General features: G+C 44.0%; 1 protein-coding gene and 1 pseudogene across 1 annotated transcript; one reads left to right on the forward strand and one right to left on the reverse strand.

Moving 5' to 3' along the window:
* Positions 1-17,773, forward strand: part of LOC134396312 (zinc finger protein 420-like) — a 106,054-nt pseudogene that overhangs the window by 64,265 nt on the left and 24,016 nt on the right.
* LOC134396446 (zinc finger protein 239-like) lies at positions 9,925-12,760 on the reverse strand. Its single transcript, XM_063122947.1, has 2 exons — positions 12,597-12,760; positions 9,925-11,808 (listed from the first exon to the last, which is right to left on the reverse strand). The coding sequence occupies exons 1-2, from the start codon at positions 12,679-12,681 to the stop codon at positions 10,907-10,909; spliced, it is 987 nt and encodes a 328-aa protein (XP_062979017.1). The 5' UTR covers positions 12,682-12,760; the 3' UTR covers positions 9,925-10,906.

The following is a 17,773-nucleotide window of genomic DNA, read 5'->3' on the forward strand; positions in this document are numbered from 1 at the left end:
TTATAGGCCCCTTCCAACTCTACTATTCTATGATTCTAAAGTGGTGTACATAATTATCCTCTTCATTGGAGGTCAGCTGGGCTAAGAGTCTGTGACTGGCCCAATGCCACCCAGTGGGTTTCCATGGGCGAGTGGAAGATTTATATGATCTGGAGAGAAAACAGAGTATGGGTGAAATCTGTTTACACATCTCAGAAAGCGCAAAATAATTATTAATGGAGATGTGTCCGAACCATGTGAAATACAAAGGGGGACGAGTCAGGGCTCTCCATGGTCACCATTACGCTTAATCTTGGTGTTAGAACTGCTGAATTGAGGTACAAGACAAGGTGAACAAATTAGAGGAATAAAGATTTAAAAAATAGTCATACAAGTTGAGGGCATTTGTGGATGATTTTGGTCTTTACTCTGGAAGACACTTTGAAGGGTATTTTATTTATTTATTTATTACATTTTTATACCGCCCAATAGCCGATACCGCCCACCGGCCTCATCAAGATCGTATTGCGATCTTGATGAGAAAACTGAAAGAATTTGGGGTAGTAGCAGATTTCAAAGTAAATAAACAAAAGACAAAGATGCTAACAAAGAATATGAAACCCCAAGAACAATTAAAACTGATAGTAAAGACAGAGCAAAGGTCAATGTGGACTTTAATAATCACTTTGTTAGAAGGTCAATTTTGAATGTATGGAAGAAATACAAATCGAGATTATGTCAGAAGATTCCAATGTGGGTGTCAGCTCAAGAAGTTTCTTTCAGAAGAGAACTATTGAGTTGACACAAATGCTTAAAATATAGAGATGTCCTGGAGACAACCCAAGGAGAGACTAAATTAAAAATGAGAGAAGAGTTGGTAAAAGAAGGACATATATGTCAATGGTTTTCGTATCTACAGATCCAGGAGAAGTTTAAGAGTGATTTAAAAGAGGGGGGATTTGAGGGGTCAAAGTCATTGTTCGAAGAAGTATTATGTACTAATGATGAACATCTTATTGGTAAAGTCTATAAACTGTTATTACAGCTGGAGGGGGAGAAAGAACAAATGAAGGACTGTATGCTCAGATGGGAAAACAATGTGGTTTATAAGATTCCAATTGAATTATGGAAAAATATGTGGACAAAAGGTTTAAAGTACACATTAAGTACCAGACTAAAGGAAAATATTTATGAGAAGATGTATAGGTGGTATATGTCTCCATCAAAGTTAGAGAAAATGTATGGTGGTTGCTTGGGGGACTGTTGGAAATGTGAAGAACAAGAAGGAACCTTTTATCATATGTGGTGGTCTTGTAAAAGAGCAAAAGCATACTGGGTTAAAATACATGTATTAATGCAAAAGAATGTAAAGATAAACATAGAAATGAAACCAGAATTGTTTTTGCTTGGACTCGGGGATGATCAATTTAAAGAAAAAAGATTGTTACTTCAGCATATGGTGACAGTGGCAAGACTACTATATGCGCAATATTGGGGAAAAACACAAGTACCAACAATGGAATAATGGCTCCTCAAGGTGATGGAATTGGTGGAGATGGAGAAATTAATGGCGCTAGTACGCGAAAGAACAATAGCCTCATATTTATTGGACTGGAAACCTTTTATTGAGTATATACAAGAACAGCAAAAGGATGACTTATTTGTTTGTGGGTTTTATATTTTCCTCCTAAACCTTCTCCTCACCTCTCATTCTCTCTTACTGTCAACGATGTCACGCTTACTCCAGTCACGGAAGCTCGTAGTCTTGGCTTTATATTTGACTCCTCGCTCTCCTTTACTCCTCACATCGAGGCAGTAGCTAAATCCTGTCGTTTCTTCCTGTATAATATTGCCAGGATTCGACCATTTTTGTCTGTCTCTTCTGCCAAGACTCTCGTTCACGCACTGGTTATCTCTCGGTTGGACTACTGCAACCTTCTTCTCTCTGGCCTTCCTTCGTCTCACATCAGTCCGCTGGTCTCTGTCCACCACTCTGCCGCTAAGATCATCTTCTTGGCCCGCCGCTCTGACCATGTCACTCCACTTCTGAAATCTCTTCATTGGCTTCCAATTCACTCCAGAATCCAATATAAACTTCTCCTGCTGACCTTCAAAGCTCTTCACGGTCTAGCTCCTGCCTATCTCTCCTCTCTCATCTCACACTATTGCCCCGCTCGTGCTCTCCGCTCCTCTGATGCCATGCTTCTCGCCTGCCCAAGGACCTCCACTTCCCTTACTCGGCTTCGTCCTTTTTCTTCTGCTGCCCCTTACGCCTAGAACGCTCTTCCAGAACACTTGAGAACTACAAACTCAATCACTGCTTTTAAAACTCAGCTAAAAACTTTTCTTTTCCCTATAGCCTTCAAATACTGAGTTTGTTCTGACTCTATACTGTTTAGCTTCACCCTACCCGGTGCCTGTTTACACTTCCCTGTGCCTGTTTGCATTCTCCTTCCCTCTTTATTGTTTACTACAACTTATTAGATTGTAAGCCTGTGAGGGAACTGGCTGTCATTTCCGGTTATGACCTTAATGAAGGCCGTGCTCTTTGTGCATGCCTGAAGTCCGAGGCAGACATTCCTACCGAACAGGTTTGAACCGGTTGTGCTATGCTGCCAAGATGCGCACGCAATTCCTTTGTGTAAAAGTGTGGGCGTTTCCTCTGCATGAGGGGCGTGTATAAAAAGCCCCTCCTCCCAGTCCCCAGGGCGGCTGCCCGTGGACTCATCCCGGGCTGCTGTTTCGCTAGCGAATAAAGCTATCTGTTTGGACAAGAACTTTGGTGTGGACTCCAGTTTCTCCGTGTGGGCTCCAGTTTTTCCGTAACATTCCTGGCGCCCAACGTGGGGCCGCTTCCTTCAACAAGGAAACCTCACGGAGTACTGGACAGCCTGCCAGGGAGATTTCCCCCACCAGCTTGCCTCCTTGCAACCCCCCCGCAGGCGTACGTCGACACTCATTGGGAGCGCGCCGTCAGCTTGCCTTCGGCTTCGCTGATGCCTGGTGATGTGGGGACGGACCGACCTGAGGGGGCGGCGTGGACGCAGCTGAACCTCTGTGGAAGTTTTGCTACAGATACCTTTCTAACCGGCGCCGGAACTTCAAACAGGCAAGTAACAATGAGCTCTCTGTAATCTGTTTCTGTTCTGTTCAGCCAGCTCCCAGGAGCTGAAGGAGGGGCTGGATCAACCCCTCAGAAGCCGGAATGTTTCTCTCTGTAATCTGTTTCTGTTCTGTTCAGCCGGCTCCCAGGAGCTGAAGGAGGGGCTGGATCAACCCCTCAGAAGCCGGAAGGTTTCTCTGTTTTCTGTTTCTCTGCTGGGCTGGATTTGGGAAAGAGGGTGTTGTCTGTGTAATTGGTGTGTGAATGGCAGCCTGATTTCCATAGTTGGCCGTTGGATCCATCAGTCCTCTGGTGCCATTTGGTGCCTGGAAATTCCGGCAACGTGGGCTGGCAGCGTGTGATTGTGAACCTATTGTTTCACCAACTGACTCCCCCACTACCGATAGCCAGTTGGTTCCCCGTCTACCCACCTGATTTGTCTGTCTGTCTGGTGAATTTAGAAAGTTAGGATGGGGGGAGGTTCTTCCACTCCATTAGATCTCATGGTAGAGCATTTTGCACAAGTTTTTGATACTTCGCAGTGTAATGTTCAAACCATGACTTATAAGTGCCATTGGACTTGGCCGAGCCAAGGCCCCCTTGTGGCCTGGCCGCCACAAGGCACCTTTTCTGAATCCTATATTACCAGAATATATAATTTAGCTATAGTAGAAGGGGGGCCTCTGACTCCAGAAGATATCCCATACATTGAAGGGTGGCTGAAAGTGGCTAAGCTCCCCCCACCATGGGCAAAAAAGATGGTTGAAAAGGCAGCCCTAATAATGATGAACCAGGCGAAGAAAGATAAAAGAATCCAACTCCACCGCCTGAAGCAGCTCACTTACACTGCTTCAAAGGACAAACCAATCATACCTTGTCCTCAGGAAGAACTGCCGCCGCCTTATGTTTCGCCTACGGCGCCCCAGATGAGGCCCCCACCAACAATGCCCACTGTTCAGTTCCGCTACTACAGAAAAGTTGGTGTTGTGTTAAAGTGAAAAAAAAAAATTGTCAGTTTATGTTTTCCACCCGGCCCAAGTGAAAAGAGAATGTTTTTTTGTTTCCCTCCTACACATCCCCCTTGCAGCCTCCTCCTCCCTAGTGTTTTTTTTTTTTTTTTGCTTCTCCTATGCTTAGCAGCTAGAGATAAGCAGTTTTGTTTCAGTAAAAGTTTTGTTCTCAGTAGAAGTAGTCCAAAGATTTTGAAGACTTTCTGTATTTTGTCTTTCACTAACCTCAGATAATTAGAAAATGTAGAACCCCATTTTCACGGAAGAAATGTCTTCCATAGCTTTGAAGATTCACTGCCTGAGTTAAAAAGCTCCTTGTAAGCACAAATAGTTTGCCAACCATTGTGCCAAGATGGGAGAAAAGAAAGTATGTTGCTGAATGTCAGAGGTATGTAAAGTATATGAATAGAAGTAGTGAAGAAGATAAGAAGTTGAAACATAGGGGAGGAAGAAAAAGAGAAGAAAAAAAAAAGTGTTTGAAGGTTAGTGTACGTGGCATGGTTTTTGACCAGAAGGAGAAGGGGGGTAAAAGACCCCTGCCTTGAAAAAGTCAGTGAATGGACAATCTTGCGTCCTCTGCTGACGAAGATTGGAAATACTGAATTGCTATATTTTTGTGTGTTTTGAACGTTGTGTTCTGAAAATTGCCCAGCCCTAAATGCAACTACAATTGAAATCTAAAAGCACCCCTGTGTTCTTGCATCAGTATCCTTTGAAATTAGAAGCCAGAAGAAGAATACAGCTATTGCTTTTTAAAAATGGACTTGTGAAATGATTAAAGCAATTAAAAACTCCAGCTTGCATTACTGTGTTTGCAATACCAGCCTCAAGCGTGCTGTGCCAACAACGTGGCACAGACCAGTGGAGTACAGTGGAAGAAGCTGACACCTGAACCCTGCCTGCCAGTCCAGATATGAGATCAACCTCCTTGTGGACCCAAGGCTTGCCTCATTGAATCCTGCCACGTTGATACCTGAACTACAAAGAAGAAGTTCCAGAGCATGACTTGAAGTCTTGCAACTTGGCACCAAACCTCGCCCAGACCTATACGATGACCTCGAGTTGTTTACTGATGGATCCAGCTACAATTGTACAACAAGCAGCTGAACTCGTAGTATGCACAGAAGCCCTGATGCTTGTTTCAGGCAAAAGACTATATTTACTGATTCAAAATATCACATGGACAGATTTGGAAAGAAAGAAGATTTGTGACTGCCTATAGAGCAGTGACCCATGGAGAATTAACAGTTGATCTGTTAGAAGCCCTGATGTTGCCAAAAGAATTGGCTAATTTGTCTACAAACAGCTGCCATAATTGGAGCTAGCCCATTTCTCAGTATTTGAATCCACCTTATGCAAAAGAAGACTTGGAATTAGCACAATAACTCAAAGTTTTCAAGAACCCAGAAAGATGGGATTTGTTACCCCTGATGTGCCAAGAATCATCATGACCTCCCTGTTTAAAGACCAGGTGTTTAAAGACCTCACAAGATGGACATTGATCAGACTCTTCAATGACTGAAAGACTTTTTTTTGAGAACCATGATCAGCCAAGGAATATAAATGCTCAGTGAATTGTTTTTACTGGCTTCATTTGTAAATGCATCAAAAGAAAAGCCCCTGCAGACATGGACTTGTTATCTTTTTTTTCTTTTTTTTTAAGAATCCAGAACACCATCGCCCTGCTCAGACATCTGGAGACTGCAGGTTACCGTGCTAGTCAAGCCAAAGCCCAAATCTGCAAACAAGAAGTGACATATCTGGGCTTTATCATCAAGAAGAACACTCGACTTTTAGCTGCCAGCAGGACCCAGGCAATCAATTGTATACCCCAGCCCCGGAACAAAAAGAATTATGAGTTTTCCTGGGCATGGCAGGGTACTGCCAGATCTGGATCCTGAACTACGCCGCCCTGACACAGTCCCTCTATGAACTCTTGAAACAGAAAGTCCCTGAATCCGGGACCCTAGACTGGACATCTAAAGCAAAAGAGAGCCTCCGGAATCTTAAATCAGCCCTTACCAGTCCACCCGCTCTAGGACTACCTGATATCAGCAAGCCCTTCCACCTCTATGTAGACGAAAGAAGGGCACAGCCGTGGGCGTTCTGACCCAGAGAGTGGGTTCGTGGAATCGGCCTGTAGCATACCTAAGCAAGAATACTGATCCTGTGAGCAGAGGTTGGCCAGGATGTCTCCGATGTATCGCCGCCGCATGCCTGCCCTTAACTGAAGCCATTAAACTTACCTATGGGCAGCACATAGAAATCACTGCCTCACACTCCATGAAAGCTCTGCTAGAAACCCACGGACCAAAGTGGATGACCAACTCCCGACTTGTCAAATACCGAGCACTGCTGTGTGAGAACCCTAACGTGCAAGTGAATGACTGCGTAGCCCTGAACCCTGCGACTCTGATGCGCTTGCCTGAGCCAGTTATACATGATTGAAATAATGGACACCGTCCATTCTAGCAGACCCGACCTAAAAGACAGTCCTGTGCCTGGCAGCATCGTCCTTTTCACTGATGGAAGCAGTTTTGTCCAGCATGGTGTCAAAAAGGCGGGTTTCGCCGTAGTGACAGAAGATGATGTCCTAATTGCTGAAGCTCTTCCACCTGGCACATCCGCTCAGAAAGCTGAACTCTTAGCTTTAATCGCTGCACTAGAATGGGGAAGAGAAAAGAAGATCACGGTCTATGCAGAGTTACAAAGAAAGCCTGTTAGGGAAGACGTGGGACGGGCCATACACCATTATACTGACTACGCCTACTGCTTTAAAGGTCCAAGGGAATTCCAGTTGGATTCATTGGAGCCGAGCCAAATTAGCCGCACCCGAGAGATGGCAGGCCACGAAAGGTGCGGGCCTAAAGCTCACCCTGAGGAAACAGCCCTCACCGCTGGACGCGACGGGAGAAGACTCCTCGGGACCGGCAACCGAGGGAGCGAAATAACTGGGGGCGCTGCATCCCCTCTCAACCTGGAAAGAAGAGGTGGACACCGCCCGAAGCACGTTTTGCCTATTTTGCTCTTCCTGCTGACCCTGAGCATATCATCCCAGAAGTCAAAACTTGATCTCTGCTCCTCTTGTATACAAACAGTGAAACTGCATAACCAAATCAAACAGACTATTATATATCAGAGTAAATTGCAGTGTACTGAGACCAAAACGTCTTGCACTTTCCGTAATGTTTCTTTCTCAGCATGTTCTCTTAATGACAAAGTCACATGTTTTGATCCCAGAGAAAAATGCTGTTAAATGGCACCTAGAGGTCAGAGATGCTAACCAGCAAGGTACACTATTGTAGAAAATACCCCTTAGAACCCCAAATTCTCCAGCTTCTGTGATCATAGACCCTTGCAAGATCTCCCACTGGCCAGATCAGTGTGGGGATCTCAGCTGGGAGAAGACATACATGCACGAAGACAAATATATATATGCCCCTCCACAGACCCGATGCGGTCTACCATCCCAAACAAGCCAATTGCGATAACAGCTGTCCTTATTGGAACTGTGTATGGTGGGCCACTTATCCAACAACACCCCCCTTTAGTAAAATCCACGCCTCTTTAACCAAAGTGCCAGTCCTCAGTAACTGCAAAGCACAACAGTGCAACTTAGTGAATTTTACCGTTTTTAACCCACAACAGTTCGTGACCACTTTTGGGAACCAATTCGGGCTCCGCATTCATGGACGGGGAGCAGATCCCCTGGGGCGGATTTATCTGAAGCTCACCCAGTTTGTAGAAACAGGCCACACCATACAAGAGCACTTCTTCCAAGACTTTTGGAAAGAAGTCGAACAGCCTTTTGAAGTGCCAGAGATAGCGCGCAACCTTTTTGTCACTTTTGCAGAAACTGTCGCTGCGACTCTGAATGTATCTAATTGTTATGTATGCGGAGGAACCAACCTAGGAGACCAATGGCCTTAGGAAGCCCAAGAATACAATGTCAGCCAGCCGTATAATGAGACCACTGACCCCAATCCCCATAGTCAGTGGATGCTGACAAACACCCTAATTGGAAGGCGGTGCATCCAAAGAATATCTTCCGGGGGTCCCAAGATCGGAGAAACCCCGTGTCAGACCATTACCACGCTGAACCAAACTATCTTGTCCTATTGACCAAATCAAACCGTCATACCTCCTAATCGCCCATGGCCAAGCTCACTTCAGGCCAGGGCTTAGGCTCATGGTTCAATTAGTTTGGTGGGCTAAAAGAGATGATCAGTATTGTTGTTATAAGAATTATGTTATGCTTGCTGTTACCCTGTCTTATGCCAATGATTATACAAAGTTTGAAGGACATGATAGAGCAAATTGCAGATAAACGTACTGCAGTGCATCTAATGGCCTTGCAGGATTACAGGCCAGTCCCTGTCAATGATGACAATCTGGGATAATGATAGCACTCTGTGCCTTCGCTAAGAGTGTATCAAAGGGGGGAATGTGAGGGAACTGGCTGTCATTTCCGGTTATGACCTTAATGAAGGCCGTGCTCTTTGTGCATGCCTGAAGTCCGAGGCAGACATTCCTACCGAACAGGTTTGAACCGGTTGTGCTATGCTGCCAAGATGCGCACGCAATTCCTTTGTGTAAAAGTGTGGGCGTTTCCTCTGCATGAGGGGCGTGTATAAAAAGCCCCTCCTCCCAGTCCCCAGGGCAGCTGCCCGTGGACTCATCCCGGGCTGCTGTTTCGCTAGCGAATAAAGCTATCTGTTTGGACAAGAACTTTGGTGTGGACTCCAGTTTCTCCGTGTGGGCTCCAGTTTTTCCGTAACAAGCCTACGCGGCAGGGTCCTGCTATTTACTGTGTTATCTGTACAGCACCATGTACATTGATGGTGCTATATAAATTAATAATAATAATAATAATAATAATAATAATATACATTAGCTTGTTATGAAATTCGTACCTGGCAATATAGAAACAACGGATGTTTGCCGTCTGACATGAAGATTGCTTTAAATGAAATATAGCCTTATGTGTTTATTTTACTAGATGTATGTGTGGTGTAGTAGTTTGTATAGTTTGTAGTGTTTCTTTGTTGTTTGTACCTTCCTTGTGTGTCTGTTTTTTGTGGGAAATAAATAAAACTATTAATTAAAAAAAAATTGCAAAGGTAAAATACTTGGGAATTGTTTTGAGAAATAGGGACTGTATGCTATTTCACAATAATTATGTTAAGGTTTGGAATGAAGTTAAAAAAGATTTATCAAGATGGGAAAAGGTTAAGCTTTCTTTCTGGGGGAGTATTGCAACAATTAAAAAGAATGTCTTGCCAAGAATGTTAGTTTTGTTCCCAACAATACCCACTGAAGCATCGGATTTACCATTTGAGCAGTGGCAGAGAGAGAGAGATCTAAGTTTATACGGCAAGCCAAAAAAACCAAGAGTTAAAATGAAAATATTGCAGGATGCAAAAGAAAGAGGAGGGCTGGGCCTGGCAGACCTCAAAGTGCATTTCTCTGCCTGCTGCTTAATGTGGATGAAAGATTGGGTGTTGCTGAAAAATAGGAGACTGTTGGAACTGGAAGGACACGACTTGAGATATGGATGGCATGGCTACTTGTGGTATGACAAAGTTAAAGTTAATGTACAATTTAATGATCATTATGTGAGACGTGCTGTCCTAAGAGTGGTCAGAAAATACCACTTTGGGTGTCTGTCCAGGAGGCTATTCATAGGAGGGAATTGTCATCTATGCATAAATGGTTAACATACAATGATGTAGAAGGGGACAACCTTATTTTTATACCTTGCAATGTTGCAAAAATAGCTCGTTCCCTGGTGTACCAAGTCCAATTCAGCACGCAAAGAGAGCGCAGACGAAGTATGGGACAAACAACATTTATTCTGCAGAATAAAGAGACACAAAAGCTAATTGCTCCCAAAACATGTGCCTACCTCGCAAGGGAGGTAGCTAGGTTTTATACACTATCTTCTTTGGTGTCACCATCTAACAGGAAATTTCTAGCTGAAAAGAGAATACATGGCCTGTTCTTTGAGCAAGCATCTACTAAAAGATCTAGGTACTCACTGTTCTTTAAGAGAACATTCACTTGATTTTGCTTATCTGAAGAACGGCTTCTCTTAGACATTTTGCAACATTTCATTAGCAACTACCGTAGCAACTCTGGGTCGGAGCTGGGCACTTTTCCAACATTCCCCACACAATATAAAAAAAGAAAAGGCTTTCTTCACTTTAAATTCCATATCTTTGCCTATTTAGCAAGGTGATCAAGGAAGGAATGCATTGCAAACAGCAATAAGCGCAGATACAAAAGCAGAAAATAGCAAGTATTATTCCTAGACTTTTCCGTTCAGAGCTTGGCACTTCTCCAACAAAAATGGCAGCGAGACTATTATATGCACAGAAGTGGAAAAATGAAGCAATGCCAACAATGGAGGAATGCCTATTGAAGATATTGGAGCTGGCAGAGATATCAAAACCTACAGCGATAAGGAGAGATAAATCAACAGCCACATTCATATCTGAATGGAAACCTCTGATAGAATTTTTGGAAGAAACAGAGAAAAATGATGTATTTGTCTGTGGATTCAGTGTATGAGATATAGTTAACTTAGAAGAAAGAAAAGAATTTCATTACTGCCTTAAATGTATCAAACAAGGAGAGAACATAACTCACATTTGGGATATGTAGAGCCGAAAATACACCTTAACCTTTGTGTGTGTATATTATTTTTCTTTTTCCTTTTCTTCTTTATCTTTGGATGTAATGTCTTTATGTAATGCTTTTATGTCATGTATGTTTGCGAAACAATAAAAACATTTTTTTTAAATAAATAAATAAATCATTTCTGTGGTGTCTCCCTTCTGTGAATACATTTATGTTGAGAAATGTTAGACTTGTGACGGAAGCTTTTTCCACACTTGGTACACAGAAATGGTTTTTCACCTCTGTGAATTCTTTGATGTAAAGTAAGGGTGAACATACGACCGAAGCTTTTCCCACACTCCACACATTTGTATGGTCTCTCCCCTGTGTGGGTTCTTTGATGTCTACTCAAGGTCCCACTACGGCCGAAGCTTTCCCCACATTCCATACATTTATATGGCTTCTCTCCTGTGTGGATTCTTTCATGTGCAAAAAGCGTTCCTTTGTCCCTGAAGCTTTTTCCACACTCAAAACATTTATAAGGTCTCTCTTTTGTATGAATTCTTTGATGGGCGTTAAGGGTACTACTATTACAGAAACTCTTTCCGCACTCTATGCATTTATACGGTTTCTCCCCCATGTGAGTTCTTTGATGTCTGTTAAGGATCCCCTGATCGCTCAAGCCTTTTCCACACTGTGTGCATTTATATGGTTTATGCTCCGTGTGGCTACTTCGATGTCGTGCAAGGTGATGTATTCGGCCAAAAGTTTTTCCACACACCAGGCATTCGTACGGTTTCTCCCCTGTGTGGATTCTGCTATGTATCTTTAAGGCTGATTTACCTGAGAATATTTTCCCACACTCTGGACACTCTTCCTTTTCCTTTCCTTTGAAGCCTTCATGTGGGATCAGGAGATGGTGGCCATCAGCACCACGAGAAGAGGAGGCTCTCCTGTTCCTCTTCTTTGACTTACTTCTCATGCCCCCTCGGGGTCCCTTTCGACTTCCATGCCTCACTTTTTGCCCTTTGTGTGTGCTTGCTTGCAATGATATCTCAGGTGGCTTCCCATAATTCTCATTGCCTTGCACAGCACCTGCTTTGAGGGAACACGAAAAAAAAGCGAGATGTTTCCATTAGGACTTCATGGGATAAACCAAGGACAGATTTTGTAAACCGTCCAGAGAGCTTCGGCTATTGGGCGGTATAGAAATGCAATAAATAAATAAATGTGGACACGTTCGTGCATGCCGCCGCCCGTGGACACAGGATCTTTTAGGCCAAAAGGGCCATGCGCGTGGGTGCGTCTATAAGACGCAACTTTGTAGCCGATTCCTTCAAAGAGCCGTAGCATTGCTACTGCAAAGCAGAACCGATAAATACAGACAACAGGAGGGAGCACAGGCCGTCTGGTTGGAAAAACACAGCGCCATGCAGCCATCAAGCCCGGCCTCTGTCCTGCGTTCATGTGCTTACCATGGATCAGGAGGAAAACACAACTGGGCTTGGATCCGCCCCCCAGCAGAGCCCACTGGGCATAACCTAAACTGAGGCCATCGCTGCCAGACGCAGGAACTACATGGCAACCTCGGAGCAAGAACAAAAAACGCAGTAAAACCACACCGTGAAAAAGCGCAGTTTCAGGGGTAAAAGCCTGCCGTAGCTGCGAGTTGGTGACTGCATCATATAAACCACGCAGCACCACTGTGCAACTATGATGAGGTAAACAGACTGTATAGACACGTTGCCTGGATTATTAGAATCCGTGCATGTATTTCTTCACTTAGGTGTCTATTTTTTATGCTGGGTAAGGCAAATGTCCTCTCCTAGGCACCCACTCAATTCTCAGACAAGAAACAGTCCCATCACACACATTTAAGCAGATACCTGTTGATGTCTCCTCTTCCTCAGAACCACGGACAAACGGATCTTCTCCATCTTCCAGCCGGGAGATGAGGTCAGGTTTGGGCATTTCTTTCAAAGGAAGGAGGCAGGCGAGTTACTTCTCACTGCAAAATATTCCGGCCTTCCAAATCCACCCATAAATAACGCCCCCTCCCCAAAGCCACGAACAATGAAAGGCAAGGACTTACATTTCCTGCCAAGTAACAGGAGGACTCAACAAGATCTACATTTGGGTCTTCTGAACAGGGGCTCACATGGCAGCTAGACTTTGAGAAGCACGCTCTGGCTTCTGGTCTGTTTCTGGGCACAATTCAAAGGGTTGGTTTTGATTTACAAATCCCTAAACAACTTAGGGACAGTTCAGCTGAAGGACCCCCTCCTCCCATAAAAACCTGACTGAAATTTATCATCATCATCATCATCAGAGTAGAGAGGCTAGTTTAGGAGGTTATAGAGACAGGGCCTTTTTGGTAGCAGCACCAGGATTATGGAACTCCATGTGAGGTTTGGTTCTCTTGTTACTGTGTTTTACATGGGGAGCCAACCGTGTTCTATTCCATTAGTCTTTTTGCTGCTGCCTGAGGTTTTATCTCACTCTATATTTTTAAGTTAAACTGTTCTCTTGGGATTTTATTTTATTTGTGGTCACGCACCTGTGTCTTATGGTGTGAAGGTTTTTTTTAATGGTATTATTAGTCACCCCTGGACACCTAATGTTGAACAAAGAAGATAATATCCTGACCAATAAAAAACAAATAAAAGTGCAATATCAAGACAGTCTGCAATTGTTACCCATGAATAACAAGGATAAAACGAAAAGGTGTATAAAATCCTATGCACAATTATAAAACGTAGTGTAAAATTGCTCTCCAAAATATGAAAATAACAGATACATGTTTGAAAAGCTACAAAATGTATAAGAATACAGTAGTATACGGCTTATTTCTAGAGATCTACCAGGTAGATTTTGCTCATTTTTTTGTTTTAAACTGAAGTTTGAGCTGTGCAGACATGCTGAAAAATTTGAAACATCGAAAAGGGTTTTTAAAATGTCCTTATCACCTAATCTTCTCTTAGAGAGAACTGGGCTACAGGAGGAAAACCATGAAGGGATTACAACCAAATAAGTTACAAGGGACATACTTTGCAAATATCACATTTCCAAACCTTGCACTTTTCAAAATAGCATCCATCCAATTGATGTGGCAACCTCAGAACATAAGAAGAGCCCTGCTGGTCCAGACCGGGGGTCCATCTGGTCCAGCATCGAGAAAGTCCTTACCTAGAAAAGCCAAATTCTGGTAATTCTCCAACATGACCTCCTTGTACAGAGCTCTTTGGCCTGGATCCAGGAGAACCCACTCCCCATAGGTGAAATACACAGCCACCTCCTCAAAGGTCACCAGATCCTGAAAGGAGAAGGGGGAAAAATCCCTGCTCAGAAACCATTTTCCGTACACCTTCACAGTTGCTCCCAGTTGGAAAGAGTAAGTGGTAACAGGTAGGTTTGTCTGCACGTAATTCTCATTTTTGCAGGATTCAAGACTTTGGATAGTATCCAGTATTAGTCCTACTTAGAGTAGACCCATTGAAATGGATGGGACTGAAATTCGTTGTCATTAACCTAGGATATTACCTTGTGAGAGAGTAGAGTTCATAGCTTTCTCACTCGATCATCTCAAGAACATGAGAAGGGCCCTGCTGGATCAGACCAAGGGTCCATCTAATCCAGCACTCTGTTCACACAGGGGCCAACCAGCTGTCGACAAAGGTGACTCCTATTTTGGACAGATCCTCTACTCTGTTTGTAGATGCGGTTTGCGTGTTCTGCTGCCTGCAACTTTGGTCTGTTACAAAATGTCTGAATAGGGCAGTTACCTGCCGTCTGGCACATGTGTTGGTGGGGGGCAGGGGGTTGAACCCTACATCAAGGGCCTGGCTTAAAGCCCCACCAAACCTGGCCTACCCAAAGTGAACACTGAGTCTTAAAATAGTCCTGATGGTTGTCTTCTTCCACCCACACTGGAAGTTGACATGGCTTGGGGATGTTTACTGTATCTTGAGTGCAATAAAATATCCCCCCCCTCCACAAAATTTCTTCTACCTTCTTATGCTGTCTCATTTCGCAGCCACAGTGGAGGATAGCAACTAGTTTTGCTGGTAAGCCACTGGACAAGGAAGGAATTGAGGCAAAGCTTTCTTCTCGTAAGAACGGAAGTGCCCTGATGCTGGATCAGACCAAGGGTCCATCTAATCCAGCACTGTTTACACAGTGGCCAAGCAGCTGTCAACCAGAGACCAACAAAGCAGGACATGGTGCAACAGCACCCTCCCACCCATGTTCCCCAGCAACTGGTGCACACAGGCTCGTTGCCTCAAATACTGGAAATAGCACAGTATGAGTTCCATAGAATCATAGAATAGCAGAGTTGGAAGGGGCCTACAAGGCCATCGAGTCCAACCCCCTGCTCAATGCAGGAATCCACCCTAAAGCATCCCTGACAGGTGGTTGTCCAGCTGCCTCTTGAAGGCCTCTAGTGTGGGAGAGCCCACAACCTCCCTAGGTAACTGGTTCCATTGTCGTACTGCTCTAACAGTCAGGAAGTTTTTCCTGATGTCCAGCCGGAATCTGGCTTCCTTTAAATTGAGCCCGTTATTTCGTGTCCCACACTCTGGGAGGATCGAGAAGAGATCCTGGCCCTCCTCTGTGTGACAACCTTTGAAGTATTTGAAGTGTGCTACCATGTCTCCCCTCAACCTTCTCTTCTCCAGGCTAAACATGCTGGGTGAAGAAGTCCTTCCTTTTATTTGTCCTGGATCTCCCACCCATCAGTTTCTTTGGAAGACCCCACTGGGTTCTAGTATTTTGAGAGACGGAGAGAAATGTCTCCTGGTCCACATTTTCCACACCATGCATAATTTTGTACACCTCTATTATGTCTCCCCTCAGCTTCCTTTTCTCCAAGGTAAACAGTCCCAGCTGTTGTAACCTTCCTTCCTAGGGGAGATGCTCCAGCCCCTTCATCATTTTAGTTGCCCTTTTCTGCACTTTTTCCAGCTCTATAAATCTTTTTCTCTTCTCTTCCCACACACTGAAAGTAGCCTGGGCCTAGAGTTCAGTTGCCATAGTCAGGGCACTAGTAATTATTATTAATTATTTTCATTATTATTATTATTTCTTACCCACCTCTCCATTTTGATCAAGGCAGGGAACAACAGTAAATATAAAATACATAAAACTGAATTAAGAACATAATATACATTGTTAAAACATCCTAAAAACATCCTAAAAGCATCCTAAAATCCCCCTGGATAGGCTTTATGCTGCTTCTCTGAGTGGGCAAGAGGTGTGTGACGGATGCTCGAACAGCCCCTATTTATATCTACAACAAGCTGAATCTGAGCCAACCCGTTTTGTATGGGGCTTTTCAGTTGGGAAGGAGGAAGCCAGGAGTTTCATTTCCTGTATCTGCTTAGTTGGACCCACCCCAAGTCAAGACACAGATCTTCGCTGCAGCTTACTGACACCACTGCTGGGTTTTGGCAATGTCCCATTTCAGCTTCCTTGTGTACGATTATTTCTTCATTTGAAATTTTACTAGATATGCGTCAGATTGGGGTTATAAAAGTTTGTTGGCATAGCACAGAGAAAGAAGCTTTTGGGGGGCATAGAATGGGTTTGAGTGGGTGTAGAAGTGATGGGGTAATGCTTTAGTATTAAAGGGGGAAAGTAGGCGTACCCCCATAAACACTGTATCAGGGTTAGATCATAGAATCACAGAATAGTAGAGTAGGAAGGGGCCTATAAGGCCATCAAGTCCAACCCCCCGCTCAATGCAGGAATGATTTGGTTTGGATGAGGCCTGATAGAAAATGATTTGGAAATATGATTTAATATTGTTCAAAGGCATTACTCATGGGGACTTGCAACTTGGTATTGCTCGAAAGACATTAGTGATATGAACTTGTGACTTGCACTTTTACGGATTCCGGAATTTCCTGACAACTGAGTATGTTTTAAGTATAACTGCTTTCTGGATGGTGGTGTTGATGTATTTTGGTTAGCTCAGTTTCAGAAGACTTTCATCATTATTATTATTATTATTATTATTATTATTATTATTTCTCGCTTGTGGCGGGCTTTGCCAGGTCATGCTGTCTTTTACAGATTAAGGAATTTTCTGACAATTGAGCATGTTTTAAGTCTGTCTGCTTTCTGGAAGTTGGTGTGGATGTAGTTTGGTACACCCAGTTTCTGAAGGTTTTCAGTATAGTTTTTTGATGTGATGCCTAAAACGTAAGCCTAAACTGAAGCTTGCAAAGAGTGTGTCTTTTTCATTTAATTCTTTTCTGTGTGTGTGTGTGTGTCTCTCTCTCTCTGTGTATGTGTGTGTGTTAAAACTGGGTGATAAGCTGAATTCTTAACCTTGCTTTATTTAATGCCTAAACACCAACACATCCTGCAGCATCCAAAGTGAAGAGACATGTACTTTCAGACCACCGCATGCATTTGTGCGCACGCACACACACAATCTCAATGTTCCCTCCCTTACCTGAAATGGCTGCATGGAAGGTCTTTCCTCTGAGGCCATTGCAATGTCTGTTGGGGAGACAAAAGGGGGTGTAAACTATGACACAGCTTGGATTTTGTGCAGATACTGCCATTGTATGTTTAGGGCACAACTCAGAGGTTGACAAGCATCCAATGCAGGGGGGTTGCAGCGCAGAGGTGATCTTTGCCTCCACTCTCCAACCACTCTGTATTTTTGCTAGATGGGCGATTTTAGCTAGATGGGCGATTTTGCCAGCCCAGCAGAGGCTTTAGGGAGGGGGAAGGAAGGAGACTGGATAATGCTGAGGATAGCTCGTAGCCCCATGTCCCCAGTATCCTCTCCTTACCCCCAGGAACACCTCCTTCCCCCCCACCATCACCCCGTTCTGTTTTGTGAGCCCAGAGAGGTAGCTACCATGGTTCTCTTCACCAGCTACAAGGGGGAGAGGGCGGGGAGCGTGGTGTCCTGTCTCACACATCAGAGACCAATCTACAAGCTTGGAGCCAGGAAAAGGAACAATCTTATGTGTCCCCACCCCAAATGCTGTCTAGGGTACACAGGATTACTCCCTTAGTTGACGTATTTGGATTTTATGGCTTTCATTAT

Source organism: Elgaria multicarinata, chromosome 3, assembly GCF_023053635.1.
Source record: "Elgaria multicarinata webbii isolate HBS135686 ecotype San Diego chromosome 3, rElgMul1.1.pri, whole genome shotgun sequence".
NCBI lineage: Eukaryota > Metazoa > Chordata > Lepidosauria > Squamata > Anguidae > Elgaria > Elgaria multicarinata.

Excerpts from the sequence above, each read along its gene's own strand:
- LOC134396446 (XM_063122947.1), bottom strand. The coding sequence starts at position 12,681 with ATGCCCAAACCTGACCTCATCTCCCGGCTGGAAGATGGAGAAGATCCG. Across the intron at positions 11,809-12,596 it reads GGAAGAGGAGACATCAACAG|CAGGTGCTGTGCAAGGCAAT; the intron begins GTATCTGCTTAA and ends GTTCCCTCAAAG.